Source organism: Passer domesticus, chromosome 3 (genome assembly GCF_036417665.1).
Source record: "Passer domesticus isolate bPasDom1 chromosome 3, bPasDom1.hap1, whole genome shotgun sequence".
NCBI classification, from domain to species: domain Eukaryota; kingdom Metazoa; phylum Chordata; class Aves; order Passeriformes; family Passeridae; genus Passer; species Passer domesticus.
Window position 1 is genome coordinate 41173432 of NC_087476.1, and position 13213 is coordinate 41186644.

Here is a 13213-nt window from a genome sequence, read left to right on the forward strand (position 1 = left end):
GACCATTGGAGGTCACCTAACCCAACCTCCCTGCACAAGCAGGGTCCCCTAGAGCAAGTTACTCAGGATTGACACAGGCAGATTTCTGAATTTCCAGTAATGACACCAAATGGCAGCTGTGACTCTTGCTGCAGACTGAGGTGAGCACACACAGGTGTAACCACGTGCACCCCTTCCAAAACCTAGCACAGGAAACAACTGGATTAGCACGGCTCAAACAGGAATTTCATCAAACTGGCAGAACAGCCAGAAAAACCAACCACTCACTCAGCTCCTCAATTTTATTAAGCACTCATTGAACCAGTTTTCACTCTGAGCTGTGGATGGCATGCTATGGCTAGCCAGTACACAGAAGTATAAATACACATTGGTATTTCCCCTGGCACAATGATCTCACTTGCCCAGCAGAGCTCTTCAGCTGCTCAGGGTTCTTGAGGGTTACTGAGGCTTCCATCCCACTCATACACTAAAGCTGCTCAGATTTGCCTTAGAAGTTTGTGCTCATGGACAGGAGAAATTACAGGTGATCAGAAAACACCCCAGATGTGCAATGTGCCCACAACAGTAAAATGTAAAGCTGGGCAAGGTGTCAAGATGCCAACCCCGGGGTGCAGCAGACATGGGCTACAGGCAGGACAGTGACACAGGGGTCTCAGCTTTGAACTGCTCCCTGCAGGCACTTGGGGCTGTAACTGGAGAAGGACTGAAGGTGACAACTCAGATGTCTAAGGTCAATGCCTAAAATTAAGCGGAGCAAATCGGGACCTGCATATGCAAAACAACATGTTCACATTTATAAATAAGATACTTTCACATTTGTGCTTCATGTCTAGTTTTTGAAACAAAGTTGACAATATCCCTAGTTAAAAAATATTTTAATAATGCCACTGTACTGTGAGGCTTCCTATAAAATCTGGGATCAGTAGAGAGGGTGACTTTATCAAGCCTTCTTTTGAAAGCGAATTTTTTTCACAAGCAAGTCAACCTCAAAAATTAACTTCAAATTTAAAAAACTGAAATAATCTTTAAAATTAAATATTTTAATATTCCTAAAATGTCACCTTTTCGTCTATTAAAATCACATGGTTTATTTCTAATAAATTTGATTATAAATTGCAAATACTTTCTGAAAAGCACTGAACCTTTATTTTGATTCCAATTAAACACTCAATATACATTAAAAAATAAATAACATATGCAGTTGCATGCACAGTTTCACTTTTCAATTCACCAAAACAGTTTTCTCTCACTGAATGTCCAGGAATCTGAAAAAACCCAGATGCCAAAATCAGTTCAATTCTGAGAATCTGGTTAGTTAGCCACAGTATTATCATTAATTTATGATAAATTTGTTGTTTTCCTGAGGCAGTGAGAATCAATGAGTATATACAGCCATCTCCTCCAATATAGGCACATTAATAGCTCCAGTATAGCAAGAAAACCCTTCACATATATCCAGTAGCAGCTCTGGATCCTGCTACTAACAGGATTTTTATTATTTTTTGGCAACAAAAGCAGGACCTCTACGAGACTACAATAAAAGGGAAGAAAATTAATTATTACTTGACAAAGGAGCGAGCAAAAATTCCATCACTGTTACAGGAGGGGTTTTCTTTTCATTGCAGAGACACCTCACAGAACTAAATCTTCAATGCAAATCAGGAAAAAGCCCCACACATACTTTTTGTTACTGCAGTGTAACCTCCCACTGATGAATATACAGAAGTCATTCCAGGAGCAAATTAATTTACTAATTTGTATTTCAAAGTAAAATAATTTACCTGCATGTTCCACACAGTTTTACTAGCTTAAATTAGAGAGGAGGAAATTAACTCAGCCATGTAAGTTTTTTATTTTGGTTTGATTTTTTTTTCATTTTATTAGAACATAGTGCATTTACAAGTACAAGATTATTTAGGCTTCTCAGGGCCTGCACTAAATTTATATGCCTGATTTTAATGGAAACAAGGATGATGGGAATCTAACAGCTACCACTTTGGCGAAGTGAATTGGCAGGGAAAGTGACTTGTAAAGATTCCCTGTAAGGCTGGGTCATTTACTTGGACTGACAAATTATGTCATTATTAACACTGCTTAAAATGTATTTAATTCGTCATTCATGTACAAAGCATGCTATGTAATGTTGCATATAATTCTAAATATCTCATGTTTTGTGTAAAAATATTTGAAATTAATGCATTTGTTTTGGGGTGGGGGGAGGAACCACAAGAGGAAACTGGAAAATAATAATAAAAAGAAAGGAGGGAATTTTACATCTCACAATGCATTTACTGGAACTTCCTACATGTATAAAGCAATATGAGAGAAGAAAAAGGAATGAATCCATGCTGATACACAGAAATCTGACAACTAAAAGATGTGTGCTCTCGTCTCCTTGAAAATACGCTTCAAGCAATATCCTTGGCAAAAGTGGGGGACTTGGAGATGGTTGGTTGAGTTGGCCACTCACAGATGTGCTGACATATGGAAGCCAGTGCCAATGCGATACAACCTGTTGTACAGTGTCAGCAGGATAATGACAGAACAGGTTGAACTCCTGCTAATGGCCAGAAGTGGTGAAGGACAACTGTGACATCTTATCTACTAGCCTCTCCTTGCTCATGTGGAGACCAGTTATAATTGCTTGACTGTCACTTAAAGAAATACTTTTCATGATGATCTACTTCCTAGAAGACTGTAATAACAAAAACTACATAGTGACATCGTATTTTAAAGAAAAAAAACTAATAGTTTTAATTCCTATATTATATTCATTGGAGGGAAGTTAAGCTATGCTTTAAAAGCAGAACTGGGATATAATTAAAGTCCTTCAATCATACTGCATAGAGCTGACATACTTTTACTGTCTATAATAAAAATCTTCTCCTAAGTCATCTTTTCAAGAATTACTATCTTTGTGCAGAAGACAGCCTAATACCTTGGAAAATTTTAGAAACAACAATAAGCACTTGGAAGCAGAAAACAAAAGATACTATTCGATTTTTTTCCATAAGGCAACATGCACAGGAATCCTGTAATGCAGTACATACACTACGGAGTTCTGCTCAGCAGGAGGTCCTTGGGAGGAGCCCAGCCAAACATGGGCTTGCCTCCTCATGTAAGTAACAGATAACACCAGGCACAACTGTGTTGGATAGACAGCACTTAGCTCTCCTTTGGATGTACTGACCAATTCATTTCATCATTTTTGTCTCATCTTCCCCCAAAAGAGAAAATGAAATACCTCTACTTTCTTGCAACGCACCAGATCCATTCTTTCTTCCTTTAAGTTCTGCTAAGATTTCCAGCAGCACTCTGCTCTGACAACATGTTCTATAGGTTAGCCCTATAAAATGCTAAAAAAACTGCCTTTTTTTTCCCCTGGCTCTAAATCTGCTGCCTTTCAGTTTCAGAGACACCTCCTTGAACTCTTATGAGGGCAATTAAAGAAGCACAGCTAATTTATCATTCGTTGCCTTCTCTTGTTATGTCTTCTTTTCACGTTCTCTCCTGCCTGAACTCCCAATATTCAAGTCCCTGTTGGCATAAAGGCTTCCTATTTTTGTTACCCCTCCCTAAATTCTGGTTAACCTTAACAGAGAATACACTGCCAATGTACCTAATAAAATTACTGGTTTTCTTCTTCATTTTGCCTACAAACTCTGCTTACACAGCTCACCAATACCACACACTGAAAATACTTGTGTTCTCCAAAATGCTACACAGGTCTTCTTGCTAAACAGAAGTGAACATATAGCTCAGGAACACGTACAGGTGATTGCTGCCAACACACACTCTTACATGCAATTTGTCTACTTTGCACTCACAAACTTGTTCTAAAATTATGAAAACACTGACAAAGTTTACTGAGAATGCAGTTTCTTGATGTCTTCTATCTCTTGACTGCCACTGCCCAGAGAAGCTGTAATCTCCTCTGTCAGAGCTCCTCAACATGACACAGCACCACCAGCAAGGCACAAGGAGCCATGACAAGGACACAAAATAATCCATAACTACTGTCAAGGAAACAAACTGTGTGTTCTGCTGCTATTATACTTACAAGGTGTGTTCTGCTGCTATTATACTTACAGGGTAAAAGTCAAATGGGAAAAATAAACAAGCAAAAAAATATCTTCTAAGATTATTTTTCAATATCTTCTTAGATACAGCAGTATTATTTAAAAAGAAAAGGCTCAAAAAGACTCCTTAATGAGAAAAAATCTGTTTGCTTTAACTCGTATCTTGTATAACATTAAGTTTTCCTTAGCATTTCCTCTCAGAAGTGATAAATATGGAATTGTTTAGGTTTTCCCTCTGAAACTACTGTTCTGTTAATATCAACAGTCCTAACTACACATGACCTTCATTCTGCCAGTGCCACTTCTGTCCCCAGTTCCACTTTCTGCACATGAGAAGGAAGGATGAGTAATGGTCCTTGGAGAACGAAGACCTATGTAGATTTCATGAACACCAATAAAATCTTTGTTACGGAAGTATTTTTTCCCACATGGTAATGTAGCAATAAAATACCACTATTAATAATTATTTAATGGAGGTTTGAAGCAGCTAAATTCTGTACCTCCTTTCTGGACTTACCACTTACATGCTTCAACATTTACTTGCTACACAACACTAAGCTTTCTTCCACCAATAAAATTACTCAATCATAACAAATAAAGGAAATAAAATTTATGTCCTCTTAATACATCAGTGTTGCGTTAGTCACAAAGTCTCCAGATAAGTCAGAAGTCTGCAGTCCTGATATTCAGCATAGTGGAAAACCAACAGAAGGGCCCTGTAGCTATGCTCACAATCTGTCCTTGCAAAACATCTGACAGCTGCAACACTAACAAAATTAACAGTGGATGAATTAGTACCAGACACTGAACAGTTGCTATAGAAAGACTCATCCACTTCTTTCTTCTTCCCTTCTTCAACCTGGCTACTCCACCATTTGATAAAATTAACACATGGTATAATTTTTTTCTTTTATTATTTAATAAAAAAAAAAAAGCACCACAAATGTCCTTTCATACACAAGGTTATGAACTTCACACTGTAATCTCCTCAGACTCTTAAAAGAACCAGTTTGCAGTTCTCTTACTGCTTTTGAGCAGTGAACATGTATCCACTTGCGGGTTTTGGGATCCCATTCAGGTGCAAGCCAGAGCTGCAGCTGAACAAGGCTCTGTCTGCACCCTTTTCTATCCTATACTACCTGTACAACCTCCTTCATAAATGCTTTACTGAAGAAAAGTATGGTGACATACTGTATACTTGCACTGAGACAGCAAGATCTGTGATGAGGAAAGAATTAATTTAAAAAAAAAAGAGGTTGCAACTGGAGTCAGCAAACCTTTATGTAATATAATATAAACCCAAAACATTACTATTACAATAGCAATGCCCTTCCCCATGTCCTTCTCCCCAGCAGCTTTGTCAGTGTAGTTCTTCCTTTTACACATTCATCCTGTCATCTCTTCAGGAAACCTGTTGTGGGCTTCAAAACATGTTTTACATAATTTTTTCCCTTCAATCCTTAGTACTAATTGGGAAAAAACTACTAGTGTTATTTAATAATTTTCCTTTTATTTCTCAGCCAAATTTAATTCTTACACTCACATTTTTCGAGACAGTCTTGAAACACAAGGAGGAGTGAGAAAACAACACAGTTTTCTTCCCTATATATTATTCTTCCAGGTAAATAACGCTAAACAAATAACACTGCTGCTTGACTCAAAAATGCTGTAAGGTAACTTTACACACATTTCCTTTTACAGCTCAAAAGAATCAAAAGGAAGACAAGTACAATAGAAAAAAATATAATATTAAATTTCTGAAGCTGAATTTTGAGGATAAAGAAAAGGCAATGGCAGGCTTCTTTACAGAATTAAATTGTCCCTGCTCTATTCTAAAAGCTTTTGTTTCTTTCTACCATATTTTAAATCCATTCCTACTCAGTAAGGTTGTCCTGGAACTCCACGGTAGGAGGCTACAACTTTCCTCCTAATTCTCATGCTGCAGAATGCTTAAAAGTTCCATGCAGCAATACTGTAGCAAATAAATTACCACACAACATTATTCTTTTTTAAATATGAGACTCATATATACCATCCTCCAGTTACTCTGCTTTTACAGATTCTGTTACTAGTAAGTCAACATTTAAATACCTGTATCAACTTTTAAGTAGGTCTTCAACAGGTGTTTTTAAAAGCAAGATTGTTTGTATCATAATTGAAAGTACCTACAAAGCACCACTGTAAACATTTTCCACGCCAAGAAACAGGAATTTCTTTAGGGCTTGTAAGCTCTTTGCAATCTGGAGCCATATGCCATTTCAGTACTGCTTCAAGTCCTTACTTGTTAGACCCTTTTAACTTTGAATTGATGCCAAGGCTAGACATCATAGCAGAAGTTCCCCATTTAAAACCTTATTCTTCTATACAAAGTACCTATGTACACCTTGTAGTGTTAGCACAGCTTTATGCTAACAAACAACAAAACCTGGAAGGTAGTCCTATTTTCTTCAGTTTTACCATGCCCTCTTCTGCCCCCTCACACTCAGTTTGGAGCCCGTTGAGTGCCCATGGTTATGAACTGGACCACATGTTACACGGAGAGCAGGTACAACCCCAGTGTGCAACAAGGAGTCCTTCAACTTTAAAACATGCAGGAGCTGTTTTCTGGACTGCCTGGTAAAAATTTAAGTTTCTTTAGAAAGGACAACAAACATTGCACACTTAGAAACACATCACTAGAAACTAAAATTAAAAACGTAAGTGAAAGATGAGCTTGAGGACACAATACATACTTTTGACAAAGCTGGCTGAACAGCACTTTGGGAGACAGAGGACCTTTTCCAGCCTCCCTCATGCTGTGAAGAAACAAGAACATTGCTGAAGTCAAAGGTCCCGGGCTGGACAGGTTTACCACCAAAGGATCCTTCAAAAACAAAGGTAAATTACACATCAGATTTCAAAAGTAATGACACAAGACTTCTTTCAAGTCACTTGATACTGATAAAGAGCAATGTAACTTTCAGTCTTAAGAGTGTTTCAGGGTGGCTTTTTTTAAACATTGATGTCAACCATTTGATTGAAATAATTTAAGAGGAGGTTTATTATTTCAGGAGTAATAATTGCAAAACCAAACAATTCTTGGTGGTAACCAATAGCTTTGGAAACAGGCATGTCCATGAGCTGGTCTGGTTCTCACCAAAAGAGGCAACCTTTGCATTACCTGCTTTACTCCTACCCCCACATGTACTGAAATTCATCTGGAGAGACAACCCAGGTGACCACCTCCATGGGCCAGCGTCAGATTGTGCTCAGTGGCTCTGTGCTACCCAGCCCAAGGAATGGGGCATCCGGCTTCTCTGATCTGTGAGCCACACACTGCAATTCCCACACATCTGGCAGCCACAGAAACACGTGTTCCTCCACAAACCAGGTGCAGTGGTTCACAGCAAGAGCTGACGGCAGACCCCACACGTGCCCTGTGGCACTGGGAGACAGGCACAAGGCACATCCTGCACAGCCCCTCTTGGTATGACGTTCAGCCCAGCCAGCAGGTTCTGGGTCTGGAAGGATCATGCCAATTTTAAAGCAGAATTTTAATGTCCTGCACAGCTTATACACCATGTGTCACAACAACCACAGACCACCAGCTCTCCCTAACACGCTCCAAGGTTCGTACGTGCCCCCAGTGCTCCCTACTAGCTGGCCTGACTCTCAGAAAAAAAGATGACAAGTGCCAGATAAACACTTGGAGAGGGCACCTCATCCAGAAAGCAGAGCCACACAAAACATAAGCAATATGGATACTCACAAATATAAAATATTTGCTTTATATGCACTATCAAAAGGTGGGAAAAGGCCCCTTACCAAGCAAGAAGCTGCAGGTTTCTACATTGCTATTAATTATCGACTACTGCAGCCCTCTTATTCAATGCCAAATTCTGCATTGGCATACAAAGACCAGAAAACACAGTCTTTGCTCCAAAACCTTATTTACATTGTAAGCATTGTCATGGAATGAAAAATAGATCTTTCAACCTTATGGCTGTGCAAGTTACACATCAAGCATAAGCCAACACCCCACTGGCCTGCTAAGCCTTTGGGCAAAAACAAGCTCCAGACCTATGTTGTGGCTCAGGATAACTTTGTGAAACATGTTGCTACTCTGAACTGCCACTGGAGGAAATAAAGACAGCAATGCAGTGAATTTCACACTGTTCTTGACTGGAGAGGCTATGAACATCATCTACAGCAACACAGTGAAATCATTATCATTTCGGAGATATCTGAAACAGAATACCACTCCTCTACCCTCACTGCCACCAGAAAGCTCACAGCAAACAGCAGGAAAAAAGAGGAAAAAACTAAGAAAAAATCCTCTGTAAACTGTTTGCCTCAGCTAGCAGAGGGAAAGGGGCATTATCTTTATTGCCAACAACATATAATGAAACCCCAAGTCTCCAAGACATGACCAGAACAGCAGAATATTATTTGGATAATAGCCACAGGAGACACTTTCCCATATGCCTGCAATGAGCTTGAGGACAAATTTGTGCCTCACTGAAATTTTGCTTCTCTCATTTTAATCCCCTGGCCTGTGAAGCATGTAATAAACTTTACAGACCTTATCAATGAAGGGTAGCGATGGACTGGAATAAAATATTTCACAGATACTTTCTAGAGCAGAACTATTCAGACTATTTCCTGTATCATACATTCATACCAGAGAAATTAAATGGCAAGTAAAAATATGCCAGATGCTCTTTCTTAAGGTAAAGCATTATTTGAGATTTCAACATCAAAAAATGTGAAAGCAAGCAATTCTTCCTCCTTCTCCAGGGCTGAGTAATGATTTCTGTAAAAGAAATCAGTTCACAGGTAATGTAAACCCATTGAACAATTAAAATGTGAAAGAAATGGGAGAGTAACAGTGTGCCTTTAATGAAGACGTGATCTCCCATCCTCCAGCTTCTTCCCACATTTTCCCAAATTTGTATTTCTCGGGGCACACTTACCAATTGAGAATCTGAAGTGTGACAGATTTTTAACTTTGTTCCTTTCTCCTTTATCTCATACATCAGTTCATTTAGTACGTGAGTCTGTGCTAAGTTCTTAAAGAAAAAAAAAAAAACACCATGAGAAACATGCTGAATGTTAAATTACAGAGTTTATTTAGTTATATATTCTAGATTCAGCGGCAGACCAAACCAGATACACTTCATAATGTATAACTGAGGTTTAGATCTGACCATTAGAAAGAGCACTAAAAAAATCACTGAATTGACTGTTTCTAAAATTGTATTTATTTCTTTTTCTGTAATTTCAAAATAATTCACTAGCAATAACTTTATTTATGTTGAACGAGATTGATTTTTTTTTTTATGATGAAGACATTATTATCAGAAACCATTTCCCTCTTTTAAACTCTACAATCCCTCTCATCATGCCCCATGAAGCACAAAGGCTTTGGCACAATGAAAAGTATTATCCTTCTGAATTTAGGAGAGAAACCAACTCAACATATCTCAGCTTTGTTTCTTTATTTTTGGTCAACTCTGACAGCAGATCACTTAGGTTTCTACGATGCCCTAAGTATGGACAGATAATTTGCAGATAACATCTGCTTGATGGGTTTTGCAATCAACATCATAAATACAAGGGGAGTGTGCCAGTGCAGAACACCTTTGTAGCAGTTTTCTTTCACTTGTTCACTCCTGTCTGCAGACACAGAGTATTTCTGCTCAGCTGACAAGCAACAGGATGGGGCAATATAAAACACACAAGGGCTACTGGTTTTTTTGAGGATTTTGGATTGTTTGTACACTAAGCATCAACAGATGTGTATTAGTATAGCTCATTCCTCCTATCATAATCAGAAAAAAACCATAACTGATAACAGTAATTTTATAACTGCATCCATTGTAGGGGTTTAAAATCATCCCAACGAATAGTGCAGACATTTACATTATGCACACAGTGCCACTATTCACATCACCAGTATGGTAGATACTCTGCATTAGTCATGACTAATAATGTTGAACTCCAAATAAAACCACATGCTACAGTACAACCCACACACATATGCACTGTGTAAAACACTTGGCATTTTCACTTGTTTCGTTACTGTGCAAAACACCAGTGATCCAGGAATTCTTTTTTTATTATAACAGGAAACACTCCTTGGATAGCAAAGAGTAGAAAGAATTTGAAAAGGACTTTCAGAAAGCTGAATGAAGACTTGTAATACTCAAAACCTTTTCAGAAGCCCAGAGCTTATATAGATTTAGTATTTCTGAAATCTGTTAAGAGAAAGTGGCATGATCTTTCCATCTTACCTGCATGACAGCATTAAAAAAGCAGGTATTTCCTAAATTATTTATTCCTTTAACTGGAACTGATGCACCATTACCAGAGCTTTTTCCTTTCAGTATTTCACCAGCTTCACTGTTTTCTTCACGAAGACGTATGATTTTTGATGAACCTATAATTAAATTATAGATTAATATGACCACATAACTGCATAGTATAATCAATTAAGTCCTCCTATTATGTTTATTAATTTTAACATACGTGGAAGATACCTTGATAATACTCTAAGCTGCTGTACACAGTCTTAAAAACATCAAAAACCCAAAAAACTAGATAAACCCCTGGGGGGTAAAAAAACGCCCTCAGCAGCTACATATATCCAACAAAACCTTCCATAATAATCATACTGACCTATAAGACTGTAACTTTCACAATGAGACAAGCAATAAATAAAGTAAAATGAGTTATTTACTAACAATAGGCAGCTGAGATATATGTTCATTATACACATCAGAAACACCACCCAAAGGCTGTTTTTTGGTGCATTTGAAAGGAGGCAGCCCAAAGTTACCACTGAACGCTGCAAGTCTTTATCAACTACAGTGTTCCATTCCAACTGCCTTGTCAACAGTCCAAGTGGACTCATTATCCCTACATTTGCTCCTCAAGTCACCTCCCTTTGTCACAGCCTGAGGAATTACTAATGCAATCCACATACATACAATGCTAGTGTTTTAATTTCAAGTAAAAAAAAAATTGATAAAACGATGCTATAACATCCACATAATTCCTTGTTTCCCTTATTATTTAAATAGATGAGGGGCAGCAAAGTTAGACAGTCATTAACTTGTAGCCTAGAGGTAATGGAAAGACTTGAGATAACAATATTTAGCCTTGAATTCTACTAGCAACTTTCATACTGTCATGGTTGCAGGACTAAATGTGAACATTACTGACATCTGCAGTGTCTTAAATATTGATTAACAATGCACGTCAATGTAAACGAGTTATGGACTTAATAGATGCCAAGAACTGTGATGCTACAATCTCTGTCTTGACATATGAATTCATGTATTTGTTCTAATGAGTTTCACATTGAAGTCTCATTAAAGTGTTCTTGAGAAACAACTAACAGACCTATTTACGTTAATGAAATTCTCATGCCAAAAGGTTCTTTTACGTACACTCCTAAATACCTTCTTGCTTAGAAAATGAAAAAAATAATATAATTAAATAAAAAGAAGTCATTAAAATATCTACTGTATCTGGCAACAAGCTTCTGACGCAGTCTGCCTGCACCCTACAGTGCCATTGAGGCACAACTATTCTTCCAAATTGTATCAGAGTTTTTCAAAACAGAGTTAGAGGTGCTTTGCTGTTTAAGAATATTTTTTAAATGTTCTTGTTAACAGTGCTTACACAGCTTTAAATTACTCTCCACTCAGGTGGAAAATTAAGACAGTACAAGGGCAAAGTAAAAGACGGAATTCTCCTTGAAAAAGCAGACAAAGTGATTTTGACTATAATAAACAACAAGCGAGTTGCTCACACCCTTGAACAGTCACTGTTTTATGGGCTACATGAAGCAACACCTTTTAACTGGCATGCTTAGAAGGGCAATGCTACAGTGTCTGCAGCTCATCCACCCTCAGAGCTTCAGAACAACCACAGCATGGGAACGGGAGCTCCAAGTTATCTACAACTCAAAGGCACCGCCCTCTCTCAGAAGTCTAATATTGTAACTGGAGATGTTTTCCCCTCAGAGAAGTGGGCCATCCAAAGCAGTGCTGGGGAAAAGAGATGGTTAAAAAGAGAAAAAAAAAAGATGGAAAAAAGAGCCAAAATTGTGGAAATAATTTGTGTATTAGTATACCACAGTTGTTGCATTTATCCATCGGCATTCAAAAACATCTGGGACAGCATCTTAAAGTAAACAATGTTCACAGGGCCATCTGGACAAAACTGCAGGCAAAAATTAAAGCATAAGCATATGGAAAAGCAGATTTTTCTCTTCCCTTTAGCAGTACAGGATGACAAATGTCAAACCTAGATCTGTCCACGCTTCACTGTGCTATGCTTTGCAGCACCACCTGGCTCTCCTTGCACAGCCACCAAATATGGACAGCACTGCCACAGCGGACCATATCTGCAGGGCAAACTCGATAAAAGCATTTCACTTCATGGTTAAATGGCAGCTTCACACAAGTAGCAAGGTTCCATTTGCTGAACCTTACATACAAATTATTTAAGGGAGGGAAAACAAAGCCAAAGCATCCAGCTTTGTGATAAGAGCTAGATGAATATGCAATTAAAAACCCAAGAAATGAGAACCAGACATCCGATTGCCACAAAGCTGGATAATTAGGAGGATATATATAGGGATAAGGATATACGTAAAGGGATAAGGAGAAGTAGCAGCAAATTGGAAAAATGCCTGGATGTTGGTATCAAAGTTAGAAATCTCCTTTCATTCAGAAGGTTTTAATTACTGCCTTTTGATTTCTTAATAATTTTAAAAACACAATCTACATGACATTTTACTATGTTTTTTGTATCTGTGAGAAAGTCCTGCCAGAAACGTCCTGCCTTGCTTACAACACACAGATATTTTAAGTACACATACAGAAACAGAGGAGGGACAGCAGTTTTTAATTTAGCTCTGCTCAATGTCCCCGACTCAGAGATAAATGACAGACAGGCCTGAAGCTGAATGTTTACTTGACATGTGAAGAGTTGGTCAGTCTTAATAGAACATGCTGGTAATGACTGTGATAGTTAATACTTCTACAGACTGGGGCTGGAGGGTCCTCCTGCAAGATTAACCCAAGGCTACAAGCATGCTATTAATCAAAAAGCTAATATGTAATTTTTTAAAGTGAATTTGCACT

At 38.1% G+C, this 13213-nt stretch overlaps 1 protein-coding gene across 9 annotated transcripts in view; it reads right to left on the minus strand.

The window, feature by feature from the left end:
* Nucleotides 1–13213, minus strand: part of USP45 (ubiquitin specific peptidase 45) — a 49700-nt gene that overhangs the window by 16277 nt on the left and 20210 nt on the right. For 8 of the 9 annotated variants that reach the window (XR_010358541.1, XR_010358540.1, XR_010358539.1 and 5 more), the window contains 3 exons: nucleotides 10352–10497; nucleotides 9032–9127; nucleotides 6812–6942 (listed from right to left, as the gene is read on the minus strand). Coding sequence is in view for 5 of the 9 variants with exons in the window: in XM_064412777.1 (XP_064268847.1) it covers nucleotides 6812–6942; nucleotides 9032–9127; nucleotides 10352–10497 (373 nt within the window). In the remaining 4 variants the exon portion in view is untranslated. Of the gene's footprint in view, nucleotides 1–6811; nucleotides 6943–9031; nucleotides 9128–10351; nucleotides 10498–13213 lie in introns of those variants that run through there. The other variant, XM_064412779.1, reaches the window with a different exon arrangement.